Source organism: Natrix helvetica (assembly GCF_964273705.1).
Source record: "Natrix helvetica genome assembly, chromosome: 11".
Taxonomy (NCBI): domain Eukaryota; kingdom Metazoa; phylum Chordata; class Lepidosauria; order Squamata; family Natricidae; genus Natrix; species Natrix helvetica.
This window is the reverse complement of record NC_138562.1, coordinates 12,554,378-12,572,090: the sequence shown is the minus strand read 5'-3', so window position 1 is coordinate 12,572,090 and position 17,713 is coordinate 12,554,378. Positions and strand designations below refer to the sequence as shown.

The 17,713-nt window shown below is 44.8% G+C and overlaps 1 protein-coding gene across 2 annotated transcripts in view; it reads left to right on the top strand.

The window, feature by feature from the left end:
* MID2 (midline 2) overlaps positions 1–17,713 on the top strand; it is a 205,449-nt gene that overhangs the window by 64,193 nt on the left and 123,543 nt on the right. For both annotated transcript variants that reach the window (XM_081964109.1, XM_081964108.1), the window contains exon 2: positions 7,431–8,152. In XM_081964109.1, coding sequence (XP_081820235.1) covers positions 7,487–8,152 — 666 coding nt within the window. In that variant the 5' untranslated portion in view covers positions 7,431–7,486. The remainder of the gene's footprint in view (positions 1–7,430; positions 8,153–17,713) is intronic.

Genomic DNA, 17,713 nt, shown 5'->3' with positions numbered 1-17,713 from the left:
TTGGCTCTGCACACTCTAGTATAGGTAGTCCTTACAAGAGTTTGCTTAGTGACCGAAAGTTACAATGGCACTGAAGAAAGTGACTTATCACTTTTTGGAAGGCTGGAAGGCTGAGTCAACCTTGAGCTGGTCAGGATCGAACTGCTGGCAATGAGCAGAGTCAGCCTGCAGTACTGCATTCTAACCACTGCACCACCAGGGCTCCTAACAGCAATAGCACTTAGACTTATGTACTCATTCCGCCTGCTCTAAGCGATTTACTCTTGCCCCCAACAATCTGGGTCCTCCTTTTAGCCACCGAGCAAGGATGGAAGGCTGAGTCAACCTTGAGCCTGGTGAGAATCAAATTGCCAAACTCCTGGCAGTCGTCAATCATCACAATTAGCCTGCGATACTGCATTTTAACAGCTGTGCCCCCATGGATCTGCTTCATAGCTGCCCAGAAACATGCACAACACAAATGCTTCCCAGCCTTTGTGGTTGTTGATGCTCTTGTTTGCATTTTCCCAAGCCCTTGTTTACATTTGTCAACAGTTGGGCCCTTGATCCTGTAGATTAGCAAGCTTAACAACAGGGGTTGTCAGGCCATTTGGTTAGATTGTTTGCAATACTGTCGATGCTTCCCTGGCAGCTGGTTTCAAGCTTTGATGGCCTGGGGCAAATAAACAGATAAGAATTAAATCAGGCATTACCCCTTACCCAAAGAGAAGAGGGCTGTTCTCTTCTAATTGGTGACACAAGTGGGGGGAAAAACCGGGGCCAAACTGTGCCATTAGGATTGGAAGTTAAAGTTTCGAAGCAAGTCAACTAAGCTTCGCTCCAGTTAGCAGTTAGGTAATCTGAAACTCCCCTTTAAGCTAGTATTTGTGTTGTTTTGCCTCTTACAACACGTGACAAGCCAATATCCTGTTTGGGCATCCTTGTTTGTTCTGCAACTTTCCCCACCTACTTATGCAAACAAAATTACGAGCCCTTGCAAGATGGTTGGGTTTTATTGTACAGGTTAAGGCTTACAGATTAGCCGAGTTGGAAGGGACCTTGCAGGTCATCTAGTCCAACCCCCCCCACCTCATTGTTGGCTTCTTCAGAAACGGCACTATGGAAGAATTGAACTCGCTGTCTCAGGTTTTGCTGAGCTGTGGGTTCCCTTCCTCAACTGAAGGCTTCGTTGTATCATCCTGCCTTGCAGATGACAAATTTGAAGACGTTCTGTATTACGCTTTTATTCGATCGATGGCCTTGGACAGTCTCTGTTTTATTGTTTGCCTGGCTGGGTAGCACTTTGATGGGGCCGAGAACAGCGTGCCATTAAGTGCTGGGGGCTGGCACCCGTTAACTTAAGACTCTTGTGACTGGCTGGCGCAGGGATAAAATTGGACTTGCACGTTCCAGGAAGAAAAGTCTCCCCACTCCTTATTCAATTCCCCTGGACGGCTGTGGGAAGGGTCCTTATCTCCGTCCTTCAACCTTTCCCAATCTGGCTGCAGGTGATGGATGTCCTGAGTCAACTCCCCTGTAGGGCCCAGCTTGGAGAAAGCCTGATGGGTATGGGCAAAGGCAGCAGGATTAAACCAGATCAAAAAGTGCCAGTCGGGTCAAGGGATTAAGGCATCCGACGTGAAGCTAGGACAGTGATGGTGAAACCTTTCGGCACCAAGTGCCCAAAAGGGAATGCGTGCACTTGTCGGGGCTGCAACGCAGAACAGGAGCTGTCCAGGGGACATACGCATGCTGGAAAATGCACTACCGTTTTCTGGTGTGCACATACATGTGCATGCAATGATCAGCTGGCTGGTTCACATGCTCACGCCGGAAAATGGAAGACCAGCACTTCCGGTTCCTGGCACTGCCCCACGCATGAAGGCTGATTGTGATGCGCGCATGCACACAGAAACCCAGATGAGGAAGGGGTGATGCAACTGTGGCCCAGTCCCTCTCTCTCAGCCCAACATGCCTCACAGGGCTGTTGTGGGGCCAATAGGAAGAGGAAGGAATATTGGATTTAATCATCACCTTTGAGTTATTTATAAAAAATAATAAAGGCGGGATAAGACATCTAACAAAAGGGCCAATACTGCCTCGGATGCTCAACTTGTAGCCTTGCCAGCTGCTTCTTGAAAGCTGCCACCAGCACTGAATAGGGAAGAATAATTAACTACAGGATTAGCAACTCTATTGCCAAGTTCTGCTACTTAATTCAAATGGAATTCAATTAAATTCTGCCAAACTTGGAGCATACTTCTGCATCCTACTGTATGTATCAGCTCTTGCATGCTTTCTAGAAACAGGGCATACATCTCCTTTTAATGAACCCATAATCCCTTGGGTGTGTGTGTGTGTGTGGTGTGTGGAGTCTGGACAACTGACTATTTACTGGCCAGATGCCCTTCCTGCCACCAATACGGAGTTTTGTTCAGCAGATATATTCTCGTTGTGCCCAGAGAGAGAAATATCTGCCTCTGCCTAGAATCGAACTCACAGCCTCCTGTGTCACTTTCTAGAAACTGGGTATAAGCCAGGGAAAAGTTGTCCCCTCTTGATTTAAAGTATCATGAGATGTGTTAACTCAAGACAAGGGGAACTGAAATGGGGAAGGCTCAACCTTTTGAATCTTACAGATCAGGAGCAATTGTTAAGAAAAGAAAATTTGGTGGGAACTAGCAAGCTTCTCTTTTGTAGTAGGGAAGGCTGTCTGCTGTTTAAAAAAACAACCAGCCTCTACTCAAACTAATGCTGAAATTCATCCTAAAATTGGAGAGGGATTTAGAAATAACTCATAACTGTTTGCTGGTAAGGTCTTAGCTGGCAGTGAAGTCTCCTTATAAATAAAAAGTATAGGATTACTTTCAGCATAAACGTAGTGTAAGCCAGGGGTGGGTTCCGGCTTCTATTACTACCGGTTTGCTCAGGAACGCGCTTTGGGCGCATGCGTGCTTGATGCGCGCTGCACACACAGGCGCAGTAGTGAAAAATTGCTTCTGTGCATGCGCAGAAGCAAAAAACAAGAGGGCGGTGCCTACGGCGCTGCTGATAGAACCAGTTCGGGGGCGTGTCAAGCGGAGTTACTACCTACTTGGCCAAACCGGCCCAAACCGGTAGGAACCCCCCTCTGGTGTAAGCTGAGTGGTGTGGTGGCCTAGAGGTGGAGCGTTCGCCTCACAATCAGGAGGCTGTGAGTTTGATCCTAGGTAGAGGCAGATATTTCTCTCTCTCTGGGCACGATGAGAATACATCTGCTGAACAAAACTCCGCATTGGCGACAGGTACAGCATCTGGCCAGTAAACACTCAGCTCCATTCAGTTGTCCAGACTTCACCTTGCAAGAGATTAGGGGGTTATTAAAAGGAGATGATGATGATGATGATGATGATAAACTTAGCTCCGTTTTGGAATACGTTCCAGGAGTAATGTAACTCATCAACCTCTAGATAGAAATTAGCATTTGCTTCCTTGTTCTTAGTGGTTCTCAACCTTCCCAATGCCGCGACCCTTTAATACAGTTCCTCATATTGTGGTGACCCCCAACCATCAAATTGGTGTCTCGGTTCCTAAGACCATCGAAAATATGTGTTTTCCGATGGTTTTAGGCAACCCCTGTGAAAGGGTCGTTTGACCCCCAGAGGGGTCCCGACCCACAGGTTGAGAACCACTGGTTTAGATCATCCACTGTGCCATCACTGAAAGCTTCTGCAGATTGCTATGTAAACTAGAGGACAGTAACAATGAAGTAGCGTGCATAACTCCCCTGATAGCGCTTGTAGACTCTCAATGAACATGTAAGAGTCGAATGCTTATCAGAGTGTAAAATCTTATGACGTGTTTGGTCTTGTTTGAAAGAGGGTGGATTCTTGAGAAAATCAAGGCTTGGTTTTAAAAACATACTTAAATGGCTTTCCTCCTGAGCTGAAGTTGGCTCCAACCTTGTTGTCCTTCCATGAAAGCTCTTCAAATATGGTTTTGTCAACTGGGCCTGGAGATTCCATGGAAGAATGATAGGGAAAATCCAGGAGAAAAGATATAGTCCATATAAAAGGGGGAAAAAAGGAATTCAAGAGTAGGGGATAGAAGGATGAACAGAAAAACTGATGAAAAAAGGAACATCCAAGAGAGCAGCAGATGAGTTAAGAGAAAAATGGTTAGGAAAGGAAGAAGGGAAAGAAGAGATTTATTAGTAGAAAATGAAATACGTTAATGCTTCTAATGATATAGAGTTAAGTAAGATAACATTGTTAGTTGTGGATAACCAATTAAGTAAAATGCTTGTTCTGTTAAAATTGAATTCGGTGATATATGCTACCTCTAGAAATTAGAATAGGAAATGGAAAATGAAATGATAAATTGGGTATATTTTTTCTGAAAGGGTGAAAAATGATGTGGTCTATGTGTTAAGAAAAATTTAAATTTAAGATGGAAATATGGGAAGAAAATAATAGGGCTGAAATTGGAATGGTGATGTGATGTAAAACAAATTATGTATAAGAGAGAATGCAAAAGTGGGGGGGGGGGAAGAAAGCTCTTGAATCATGGTTTTGTCAATTGGGCCTGGAGATTCCCTGGAAGAATGGAACTATATAGATAGTGACATCATGCCAATAGAAGAGAATTTTTGTAGCTCAGCAATGAACGGTGGAGTCCTTGGTGTTCTCTGATAGTTTATTTGCAGATGTTTCATGGCCCAATTAGGAAGCATCCTCAGGTGCTGAGCATGTTACCTAGCTGGGAATGAAACATCTGTAAGAAAACAACCAAGTTCTGGGAACACCAAGGACTCCATGTTTACGTGAAGGTTGACTCAATGCACTCTCTGTAATTTTTCTTTTGTCATTTAAAAATCTTTTAAACTTATCTTGGTTGCATTTTAATGGGTTTTTATATATTTAGATTGCTTTATTGTGTGGACACACACACCCCATGTCACTATGTGAGATGGGAGGCTATATAAATGTGATAAACATATTGAATAACCTTTAGTTTCTATCAGGATAGTGATTTAAGAGCTGACCAGCTGCTAAGATGATGCAATGATGCACTGATGTAATGATGGGAATGAGTCAGCAAAGTTTTTGGCTGATATCCCTTTAAGAACCTGTATAATAATAAGAGGCCCTGTTGGGGCATTTCTCTCGTGTCGTGTGTTTTTCCCTGCTGTAATTGCTGATTGTTTGACCTCTGCCTATAGAACATGTATGTATAGTATATATTCCTTTGTAGATAAAACCACTATTTCTTACAAACCTCTGTTTGCTGTTATTACTCCTGGGTTGTCTCACATAGTAGAGCTTTGCACATTCTGACAGTTTCCATAATCATTTTACTTACATTTGTGAATGTAGTTCTCCAAAGAGGCCTTCTGCCCTGAAGTTTGTACAATCCTCTCCAGATCATCTCGACAAATTAAGAATCGGATGCTTCCCATCAGTTTTCATAAGGAATAAATGTGAAATGCTGCCTTTCAGCAACAGTGTAACATGTTCCTTGGGTGATGGAGGGGTACAAAATTATAGGTGGTGTAGAGAAATGGTAGAGCCTATCATTACACAACGAAAGTAAAAGATAGGCTGTTTAGGACTGATAAAAGAAATACTATTTCATTAAATGTATGGGCCAAGGGTAAAGTCTGCTACATGACACATAGAAATGGCTATGGATGCTTTTGAAGATCAGACAAATTATGGAGGATGAAATGAACAATGGCCTTCACGATGACAATGCATTGTATCCTATGTCAAGTGCTATATACTAGTTGTGGATAAACGCATGTCCAAATTGTGGGTTTCGGCCAGTTTGAAGCATGCTTACAAACTAGTTAGACCTTTGTTATGGTCAAACAGGTTCTTTTTATGGTAGGCACTGAACTTGAGCAATTACGATCCAACACTGAGTTACAACCTTAACTCTAATATAAGAGTGAATGAATAAGTGAGTGAGTACAACTCAGAACATTTAAACATGGAAACAGGGGTGTCAATGCGCTCGGTGGTTTTTAAAGCTTTCTACTGTTGTTATTGTTTCAAATTTTTTCCCCCAGATTTTTAACTGTAGATGTTCTGGATTGAAATCTGCTTGAGATGGGTGGCCACAGAAACCAATCAATCGAAGGAGTAAATATAACATGCTCTTTTAGTGCTTGGATCAATGGGGGGGGGGTGATGATTCTTGAGTAGTGGTGTCAAACTCAAGGCCCGGGGGCTGGATCTGGGATGCGGAGCCACCCTGGAAACAGCGAAGGATTAGCCTGCGGTGCCTCTGCCACTGAAGAAGGAGCTCAGGAGGGCTGTAGGCAGCCCCCCAGAGCTACGTTTCACTGGCAGAGGGTTGCAGGAGGTCATCGCAGCAGAAAACGGAACTCAGGAGCCCATTTTCGCTGGCAGAGCTCTCGGGCCACCACAGGCGCCCCCCCACACAAGTGACATCGAGCTGGCCCTCGTAGGTCAAACACAACCCTGATGTGGCCCTCAAAGAAATCGAGTTTGACACCCTTGTTCTTGAGTAGGTGGAGAAAACCTAGCTGATTCCAAGTTCAGATGGGCAGTTGGTGGACTGATTTATTTATTTCTATTCATTTATTTGATTTGTCAATTGTTTACAAGATAATAGGTATAAGAATGAATGAAATGGGCACGAATAAATGGGGACAGTAGGACAGGGACGGTAGGCAGGATGGTGCGCTTATGCATGCCCCCTCCCAGACCTCTTAGGAATGGGTGAGGTCAACGGTAGACAGTTTAAAGTTAAAGTTATGGGGATTTGAAGGTGTAACAATGGAGCCAGGTAGACATTCCAGGCGTTGACCACTTTGTTGCTGAAGTCGTATTTTCTGCAATCAAGTTTGGAGCGGTTTACATTGAGTTTGTATCTGTTGTGTGCTCTTGTATTATTGCGGTTGAAGCTGAAATAGTCATTGACGGGAAGGACGTTGTAGTGGATAATTTTATGTACTACGCTTCAGTCCAATCATAGGCAGCGTAGTTTTAGGTTGTCCAAGCCCAACATTTCAAGCCTTGTGGTGTAGGGTATTCTATTGTGAGCAGAGGAGTGGCGTACTCTTCTCGTGAAATACCTCTGGACTCACTTAATTGTACTACTGTCTGATAAACTGTGAATTCCAGACAGATGAGCTGTATTCGAGAATTGGTCTAGCAAAGGCTTTGTATGCCCTAGTTAGTAATACAGTGTTACTGGAAGAGAAGCTTCATAAGATTAGGTTAACAACTCTTCCATAAACTCAGATCAGACTCGGAATCTTAGATTTGGTGGTAGAGAAGGTCAGATTTGAAGGCACTCTGGGAGTAGTCTCTCGTCCAACTATTTCAGGAAAGTTGCAGAAGTCCAAATGCTGCTCTGGATTAACTCTTCTCTGGTGAACTGGGTGGGAAATGCCTGGCTTTAAACATGTTCCTTTCTCTCCATGTCTCCCTTTTCTTTTGCAGATGACTGACCAGCGTCCCTCGTTTCTAACACTGAAGCCAGGTTGTTTTAACTAAAGATGGAAACACTGGAGTCGGAACTGACTTGCCCAATTTGCTTAGAGTTGTTCGAAGACCCCCTCCTCCTGCCGTGCGCTCACAGCCTGTGCTTCAGCTGCGCCCACCGCATCTTGGTTTCCAGCTGCTCCTCTGGCGAGAACCTCGAGCCCATCACTGCCTTCCAGTGCCCCACCTGCCGACATGTCATCTCTCTTAACCATCGGGGCCTAGAAGGCCTTAAACGGAATGTGACCTTGCAGAATATCATTGACCGATTCCAGAAGGCCTCTTTGAGCGGACCCAGTTCCCCCAGCGAGAACTACCGTCAGCGATCCTATCGCCGCAGCCCGACCATGTCGACAGTGGTGGACCGGATAGCTTGCCAGTTCTGCGAGCAGGACCCTCCCCGCGACGCCATCAAGACCTGCATTACTTGCGAAGTGTCCTACTGTGACCGCTGCCTGCGGGCCACCCACCCCAATAAGAAGCCATTCACCAGCCACCGGTTGGTGGAGCCTGTGTCGGACACTCACTTCCGGGGGCTGATGTGCCTTGAGCACGAGAATGAGAAGGTGAACATGTACTGTGTGGCTGATGACCAGCTCATCTGTGCCTTATGCAAACTGGTGGGGAGGCACCGGGATCATCAAGTGGCATCCCTGAGTGACCGGTTTGAGAAGCTGAAGGTAAGTCAAGTTGGGCAGGAGATGCAGGGGTGGGTGGCATGTTAAAAATCCAGATCATATTTTTTTTTTTGGGGGGGGGGGGGAAACCAGGTAGAGTTTGGATATAATCCAGGCTCCGGTTTTAAAAGTGGCACATTGCCCGAACGAGGAACAGGAAAATGGACGTGATTTGGATGGAATCATCATCATAAAACTTCTTTCATCCTCTCTCTTTTTTGGGGGGAGGGCTTAAATCAACACTCTTACTTGAAATGACTTTTGGGGGACAGGGGAGATCGTTAACAATCTTGTGATTGCATCCCAGACTAACCGGGATACAGGATGAATGCAGGGGTGGGCTTCAAAAATTGCAGCAATGGGTTCGCTGCCCCGTTGCTGGGTGGGTGTGGCCATGGTGGGCGTGGTCTAGTCAGCCTTCTGCACCGCGGCGGTGGAGGGGGCATTTTCTGCCCTCCTCAGGCTCTGGAGGCTTTTCTCGAGTCTCCAGGAGGGTGAAAACTTCCTCCCCAAGCTCCGGAGGCCCTCCGGAGGCCGGAAACAGTCTGATTTCTGGACTTCTGGAACCTCCAGTAAGCCTGTTTCCCCCCCCTCCCTAAGCTGCATGAGCCCTGCACTTACCTGGCATGATGAACGGGATGCGTGAAGACTCCTGGGAGAAGCAGGGTGGGGTGGGTGTGGCCAGCCAAGGGTGGCATTTGGGGGTTCACTGAACTGGGCAGAATCATGGCTAGAGGATCGTCCGAACCAGTGCAAACCCCCTAGCAGCTCACCCCTGGATGATTGGGGGCTGACAAAATCAGAACTTTAGTTTTTTGGGTAAATGTGGCACTTTTGATTCCAAGGGAAGAAGATGTTTCCGAATGCAACAGGGTGTTCAGCTCTTGTTGGCTCTTTAAAGCAGCTGCATCTTGCTCTTTCAACTGCGGAGCCCTTCTGCAAGAAGACACATTTGGTGCAAATCATGTCCAGAAGATAATAGTATGTGTCCACCTGTGTTAGCACCTTTCATGTCTTCCTAGCTGTCCTGCACAGCTGGAATAGTTTGACAACAGCTGTATCTTGAGGCGTATTGTACCAAGTGCTTACTCACATTTCTTTCCGCACTGTTGGCAGTGTAAGGTTAGAGGGTTCGTGTCGTCTACATCAGACTGTTTATTCGTTCATGGTTTTCCCTGGCAGTGGCTCTCAAGAGTTTCAGCCTGAAGCCTTTCTTAATGTATACTCCAAGAGAAGCCAACTGCTAAATGGCTGCAAGATATGACTTAACCTCAGAAACTTCTGGAGGGCTGCATGAAACCATTGGGTGACACAGTCACTGTCGAAAAGAAGCATAATGTTATTTTTGGTGCTGGTTTTGGATGGTAATTCTGGGTGCAGTTCTGCTAGTGGTCACCTTTCAAGCCCTTCATGGCTTGGGACAAGGCTAATCTGAGGGACCGTTTCTTGCCAGTCATATCTACCTGACCCACTAGAGCGGGAAGGCAGGGAAAGTTGTGGGTCCCATCCCGAGGGAGATACACCTGGTAGGACCCAGAAGAAGGGGCTTCTCCGTGGTGGCTCCTTCTCTCTGGAACATCATTCCCCCAGAGATGAGATTGGCCCCCACTCTAATAGTCTTCCAGAAGGCACTGAAGACCTGGTTCTGCCAGAGGGCCTGGAGAACACAGAGCAGGACTGAGCCCATTAACTGGATTGCATGAATATGTGTTGTTGCTGGGATGAGATGGGTGGGGGCCAATCTCATCTCTATTATTCTATTTTATTATGATTTATATTTTCTTTTATTATTTTTCTTTTGATATGTTTTTATATTCATGTAAGTTTTCTTGATTCGCCATGGGCAAGTAGGCGGCAATATATATTTTCATAAAGGAAGGGAGGAAGGAAGGAGGGAAGGAAGGAAGGTAGGAGAGAAGGAAGGTAGGAAGGAAGGAGGGAGGGAGGGAAGGAAGGTAGGAAGGAAGGAAGGAGGGAGGGAAGGTAGGAGGGAAGGAAGGTAGGAAGAAAGGAAGGAAGGAAAGAGGGAGGGAGGGAAGGTAGGAAGGAAGGAAGGTAGGAAGAAAGGAAGGAAGGAAGAAAGGAAGGTAGGTAGGAAGAAAGGAAGGAAGGAAGGAAGGAAGGAAGGAAGGAGGATGGTGGGACAGGCCCACCTGACATACCCACCCTTTAAAAGCCCATCTTCCTCAAATTTGAAATATATCCTGAAATCGCACCACTTTTGTTGCTGAGTTTTAATGATGCAAAGTTTGGGTGCCGGTAAATCATCTGGAGGGATGTGGTAGCTCAGTGGCTAAGACGTTGTCGATCAGAAGGCCGGCAGTTCCGCGGTTTGAATCCCTAGCTCCGTGTAACAGAATGAACTTCCGTGACTTGCCCCAGCTTCTGCCAACCTAGCAGTTCGAAAGCGTGTAAAAATGCAAGTAGAAAAATAGGAACCACCTTTGGTGGGAAGGTAACAGCATTCTGTGCTCCTTCGGCATTGAGTCATGCCGGTTACGTGACCACGGAGACGTCTTCGGACAGCGCTGGCTCTTCGGCTTAGAAACGGAGATGAGCACCGCCCCCTAGAGTCGGGAACGACTAGCACATTATGTATGAGGGGAACCTTTACCTTTAAGTCACTTGGAACCTTTGGGTGGTGGGGTTGTGCTCCTTATTCTAGTGACCGATTGCACTTTTTCGTAGATGCATTTGCACCCAACATTATTTGCACACCTTGTATCATAGAGTTGCGTGAGAAGGGAGTTTTGACGGCCAGGATTCGGGAGCCCAGCCTCCTCCCCGAGGTCCTGTTTTTTTTTGCAAACGAGAGAGTGGATGTACACGAGAGAGACGGGGTGTCTATTCTGTAGGAGGCATTGGAGCCAACTTGTCCTAGGAGGAATCATTCCATAAGGAACTACTCCGTTTTCAGTGGGTTGAAGTCTGCTGCATCTTCAGTGGAACAACTGGATTTTCTTCCTCCACCCCTTTCCCCCCCCCTCAGCTACTTGAGGGTGTTTGCAAGCCAGATTTCAGCTGCACAAGGTAATAAATGTTTTGAGCAGCCTGCCTCCAGGAGAATAGACAACTGATGCCATTTCGGATCTAGCGGCCGTTGACAAACTGGTTTTATGCTTTGAGGGAGGTTTGATTTATGGATGTCAGGGTTGACAGCAACCGCCTTAGTCTGAAATGTGCAGAATTTCTATAAGCTCTTTTCTAGCATATTAATTTTTGACGTTGCACCTGCTCCCTTAAGAGCTGTTTATGCTGACGTGCAAGCTATCGGAGGCCTTAATTGCCCCTTTTAAATTTTAGGTGCAGTTTCTTAGGGGAAGGCACAGGTTCGGAGATGCTGGCCTGTCTTGTAAGGAGGGGAGCCACCAGACTGAGGTCTGCATCTATGTCTGAATGAAGCAAATTAGAATATATGCATCCCTTCTCCCCCTCCTCTAGTTTTAACCAATTGTCAAGGAAGGATACTTTCTCTCACTTTCCTAGCCCAATTAGACCTACTATCTCAACCCAGCACTGGCAGGATTTATTGAAGATTGAGACCCTTTTTCCATTGAGAACTTTCATGAGTAATTTGTCAATGGTACAAATTCCATTGAGGATTTCATTGGGAATTTGTCAGTGGTCCAAATTCCATTGCAAATTTCCTTGGGTATTGGTTAGTGGTCCAAATTCCAGTGAGAATTTCATTAGGTATTGGTTAGTGGTCCAGATTCCTTTGAGAATTTCCTTGGGAATTGGGTAGTGGACCAAATTCCTTTGAGAATTTCCTTGGGAATTGGTTAGTGGTCCAAATTCCATTGAGAATTTCCTTGGGAATTGCATAGTGGTCCAAATTCCATTGGGATTTCCATAGGGATTCTGTTAATAGTCCAAACAGAAATGAAAAATGAAAACAAAACCGCATTTTTAAAAATTATTTAAACTGAAGAGCAAAAAACAACCAAGTTCATGTTTTTCCTTACGGATGTTTAGAAGAAACCTATCCTGGTTTTATGCTGGGATTGCAAATGCCATCATTTTCAGCTGAAGTTCTGGGGATTTGCACTTCCGACACGTTTGAGGATTACCAGATTGTGACAGATGGATTTAGAATCTGGAAGGCATTTTTTTGGGGGGGGGGGGGGAATTTACTAAGTTACAGAAAATGGGCTAGATTAGAAGGAGATGTGCCACTCTACAAGAGTTTCTATAGTTGTGGTTCTTTCATCTTTGCCAAAATGGTTAAAACTGTCAAGGGAGCCAGATCAAAGCTGAGCTGTCTTTCAGTTTGATTCCCCCCCCCCCCCAATTTCAGTCAGGGATTTGGAAATTCAAAGCGTTTCTAGTTAGCGTCCCAGCCTTTAAGTAGCAAAATGCACTTCCTGCAACATTCATGATGAGGTTTTAAACTAACAGGAACATCACTTGATGCATCAAGAAGCATTATGCACAATGCTGGATTTTCATGTCAGACAGCAGACATGTGCGCATAAAAGGGTAATGTTGATCTTTCTGACTGCGGCGTATGTTTCTGTAGCATATTGGTGGGACCAGCAGGCGATTCTGTTGATTCTACAATATCATTCTAAAAATTCCGCTCGTAAAAATGGGGTGAGGTCTAGTGGAAGATACATGATTAATTGGGAAATTAAAAGTCATGCAGCATGTATGCAAGGGGTGGTATCGGGGGGGGGGGGAGGAATGCTGCCAGTTTAGAAACCAGTTTGATGAGTGAGCGCTTTGCACAGCGCTGAAAATGGATCATTTAGAAGCTCAGCTGCTTACTTTCCAAGTCAGCAATGGTAAGTAAAACAGCATGGGGGGGAGGGGCAGAATCAGCTGTGCCGCGTGGTTGAGATGCGCTAGAAAGCAGGAAATAAAGGACAGGATGGGGCAGAGGCGGGTAGGAGGGGCCAACTGATCGTCAGAGGTACCAGTTTGTGCAAACTGGTCCAAATCGGCTGAATACCACCTCTGGGCATGTTGGCTCAGCAGTTATAGAAGGTTCGAGACCCAAACTCAGTGGAACGGGATGAACTCCCATTCCCTGCCTCAGCTCCTGCCCACCAGTTCAAAAGAATGCAAATGCCAGTAGGGGGTTGTGTCTTTAAATACAAATGATTTCAGATAAAAGCACGTTTAAATGATGATAGTTAAATGAGAATTGTGGTACGCTGATAGTAAAATATATAAAGAGTGTTGATTTAAAATGTACAATTCAATATGAATGAAGTATAAGTAATGATTGTGGAAGAAACGCACGAAATTTATTTGTAACCAATCAACACGCTTTCTACAAGATGTAATGAAGGATGATTCTTTTCTTTGTGTGTTTTTGTTTAATTAAAACAATAAAAAAAATTCAAAAAAAAGAATACAAATGCGAGTAGATAAATAGGTACCACATTTGTGGGAAGGCAACACCTTTGCACGGTGTATACGTAGTCATAGTAGCCACATGACCTCGGAAAAAGTCTTCACATAATGCTGGCTTCCTTGGCTAAGGAACAGAAATGAGCACCAGCCTGTAGAATCGCAAATGACTGGAGATGGAAAACTTTTACCTCTATTTTTAATGCATATATATGCATTTTATTTTGGAATGAGGAATTAGATCTTTAACCAACCAGCCACTTAGGCAATTTTCTCTGTCTCTGGCAGGATGAATTCAAAAGCATCTCATTTTGTCTAAACAAATCTCACTGCAAATGTAAACGGTTTTCGGTTGTCTTACTTGTCATCCTCCAGATAAATAAACTTTTTAGCCTAGCTCACAAAAAATCACTTTCAAACATACAAAGAACGTACGGAGGTTTCTGGATATGAAGTTCCATTCCATTCCATTCTATTCCATTCCATTCTATTATTCCATCCCATTCCCTTCCCTTCCCTATTCCCTTCCCCATTCCATTCCATTTTCCATTCCATTCCATTTGATTCTTCCCTTCCCTTCCCTATTCCATTCCTCTTTCCTTTCCTTTCCTTTCCATTCCATTCCATTCCATTCCACTTTCCTTTCCTTTCCTTTCCATTCCCTATCCTACCCTACCCTACCCTACCCTACCCTACCCTACCCTACCCTATCCTATCCTATCCTGTCCTATTCTTCCATTCCATTCCATTCCCTATTCCATTCTTTCAGGTGGGTAAACATCCACTTAGCAATGCAAGCCGATTTTCTTCCTTTCCTCAGCCTTTGAATACTACAGCCTAAGGAAGAGTTCCTTGTATTTCGGCTATAAGGGTATGTCTTTTGCCCTCCCAGGGAATTGCTCTGGCGATGCAATGGATTAATTCATATTTATAACAAGTCTATTTCTGAGGTCTGGATGCATCCAGTCTAGGTCCTGGGTCTATTTCTATGTATGTAGAAACCCAGCCGTGGTGACTGGAATCAAAGAGAATTATTTAAAAATTTCTCCAATATACTTACGCAATTAGAATCATATTAGTGCCGTGTTATTTTAGCACACTGATTCTAGAGCTCTCAGGATTAAAAAGAAAGAGAGAGAGAAAAAATCTTCCCAGCACTTATGGAAGCTGGCAAGCTGAGCTCTGTATTCTGTGATTTTCACAGGGCAGTGGAGAAATTGGTGCCGAGGGTGGAATTCATTATGAATCTCGGAGCCTATAAAAAAGAAACTCTTTAGAGTGAAAGGTTTTTAAATAAACTTGAAAATGTAGAGATAATATTTCTGGATCTGACATTTTGAGCAAGCTGCATGAGCAAATGTCGATCAAAGCGCAGAGGTTCTGTAACTGGTGTTACCTTTCTGGTTTCCACCACAGTTGAATGACCCAAGAACTGTGTCCCGTCTTACAGAGATTCCACAATCTGGGTTTACTGGTTTAAGAATTCGCACCAACCCCTCAGGGGTGGGATTCAATTTTTTAAAATCCTGGTTCTGTGGGTGTGGCTTGGTGAGCGTAGCAGGGGAAGGATACTGCAAAATCTCCATTTGGTCCCCACTCCAGGGGAAGGTTACTGCAAAATCCCCATTCCCTTCCCACTACAGGAGAAGGATACTATAAAATCTCCATTTCCACCCTGTTCCAGGGGAAGGATACTGTAAAATCTCCATTCCCTCCCCACTACAGGAGAAGGATACTGTAAAATCTCCATTTCCACCCTGTTCCAGGGGAAGGATACTGTAAAATCTCCATTCCCTCCCCAACAGGAGAAGGATACTGTAAAATCTCCATTTCCACCCTGTTCCAAGGGAAGGATACTGTAAAATCCCCATTCCCTTCCCACTACAGGAGAAGGATACTATAAAATCTCCATTTCCACCCCGTTCCAGGGGAAGGATACTGTAAAATCTCCATTCCCTCCCCAACAGGAGAAGGATACTGTAAAATCTCCATTTCCACCCTGTTCCAGGGGAAGGATACTGTAAAATCTCCATTCCCTCCCCACTACAGGAGAAGGATACTATAAAATCTCCATTTCCACCCCGTTCCAGGGAAAGGATACTGTAAAATCTCCATTTCCACCCCACTCCTGGGGGAAGGATAGTGTAAAATCTTCATTTCCTCCCCACTCCAGGGGAAGGTTACTGCAAAATCCCCATTCCTTCCCCACTACAGGAGAAGGTTACTGCAAAATCCCCATTCCCTCCCGATCAGCTGGGACTCGGGAGGCAGAGAATAGATGGGGGTGGGGCCAGTCAGAGGTGGTATTTACCGGTTCTCCAAATTACTCAAAATTTCCACTACTGGTTCTCCAGAACCGGTCAGAATCTGCTGAATGCCACCTCTGAACCCCGTGCAATGTTGCAGAATTTTTCTGGTAGAGATAATTATTCTGTGTCTGTGAAATTCTAAGCAGGTACCTGTCTTCCCTTGAATGACAAAGAACAATTAGCATCTTCAACGGAGGCTGACTTGAATTCATTAAGCGATTTGAGAATCCCTTAAATCAATAGGGACCAATAATTCTATCATGGCCTCAGGAAGTAGGAAAAGAAAAGTTTTGCTTTTATTTTGATCTCCCGAGCTGAAAGTTTCAGACACCAAATCACCCAGTGTGTTATTTACTTATTTATTTTTTTAAAAAATGCGCACGCTCTTAAGGGTTCTGGGTGGCTTACCACAGATGGTGTAAAAGCATCCATTAACCGCCCAACTAAATGCACCATTCAAGTAGAATCAATATAAAGCAGAGGTTGAAATAATTATTTCTCAAATGGCATTGAGAGCTCTCAGCTGAATTCCAGCAAAGGGAGGTCCTCCTTCACTTATTCCTTCATCTAGATCAGTAGTCACCAACTGGTGGTCCGTGGAGGTCCACGAGAAAATTTGTCTGCAGAAAATTTATTTGCATTTTTTATGTTGCACTAAATCAGGGGTCCTCAAACTATGGCCCCTGGCCTGGATAAGTGCAATGTTTGTGTTGCTGCAAAGAGTCTCCTCCTTCAGGATCTTTTTGTGTGGGTCAGAGGGGAGCAGAAATTCCTCAGGTACTCTGGAGAATAGCTTGACTCCCTCTTCTTTGTGGCGACCCCTAAGATATTGGAACACTGCTATCATGTGTCCCGTAGTCTTTCTTTTAGTTAAACTAGAGATACTCCGTTCCTGCAAACGTTCTTCATATGTTTTAGCCTCCAGTCCCCTAATCATCTTTGTTGCTCTTCTCTGCACACTTTCTAAAGTCTCCACATCTTTTTTAATTGATGATGATGAACAGGGTGGTTTTCTTTCTTTCTGGAGGTCGTATTTCTAGTCTTAGAAGCAGGTGCGGAAGAAAAGGCCAACCAGTTTTGAAGGACTGGGCTAGAGTGCCAAAACATTTTCTCCAAACCCACCCTGTGTTCTCAAAACAATCATCATCTGAGTCTTATTCCCCCCCCCCCCCCGTGAGTGCAAGCTAACGAGGAAATGATAGCTTTCCAAGTCCGTAATGGTTCATTTCGGTCTTTTTAATGGCAGGAAAAATAAATGGAAGGGTAAGGTTGGAGGCTCGCAATGTGACAATTGCTGATTCCTTTCATACCTCCTTCTGCCCTGGTTCTATTTTTGCCAGCTCATCAAACGAAGCCACGGGCGAAGAACCGAAGGCTCGTTACTGTTCAGAATTTAGGACTGAAGATCAAATGAAAAAGGAAAGTAAATTATTGTAAAAGCCGTAGCATGACCTAGATAAAAGCAGAGGAAAGGGGGCAGGAATCAATGTCAGAAGGAACAGCTGGAGAACTGGAAAGACTTCGCTGCCAATTTTTTTTCCAGGGGTGCAACGTATACCAAGACCCGAATTCAATAGGGCACCTGCAGGTGCCCTGACTCCTCCTTATTTCCTCCTTTGACGAAATTTTAGATCGTAATGTTTTCCAGGTAGAGATTTGTCTTCATGGGTTTTTTTTTTGTCATCTATATATGATGACGGAGCTTCGGTGGCACAGTGGTTAGAGTGCAGCCTTGTAGGCTACTTCTGCTGCCTGCTGGCTGCCTGCAATTTGGCAGTTCATATTTTCACCAGTTTCAAGGTTGACTCAGCCTTCCATCTTTCTGAGGTGGGTAAAATGAGGACAGACTGTTGGGGGCAATAGGCTGACTCTGTAAAGCGCTTAGAGAGGGCTGTAAAGC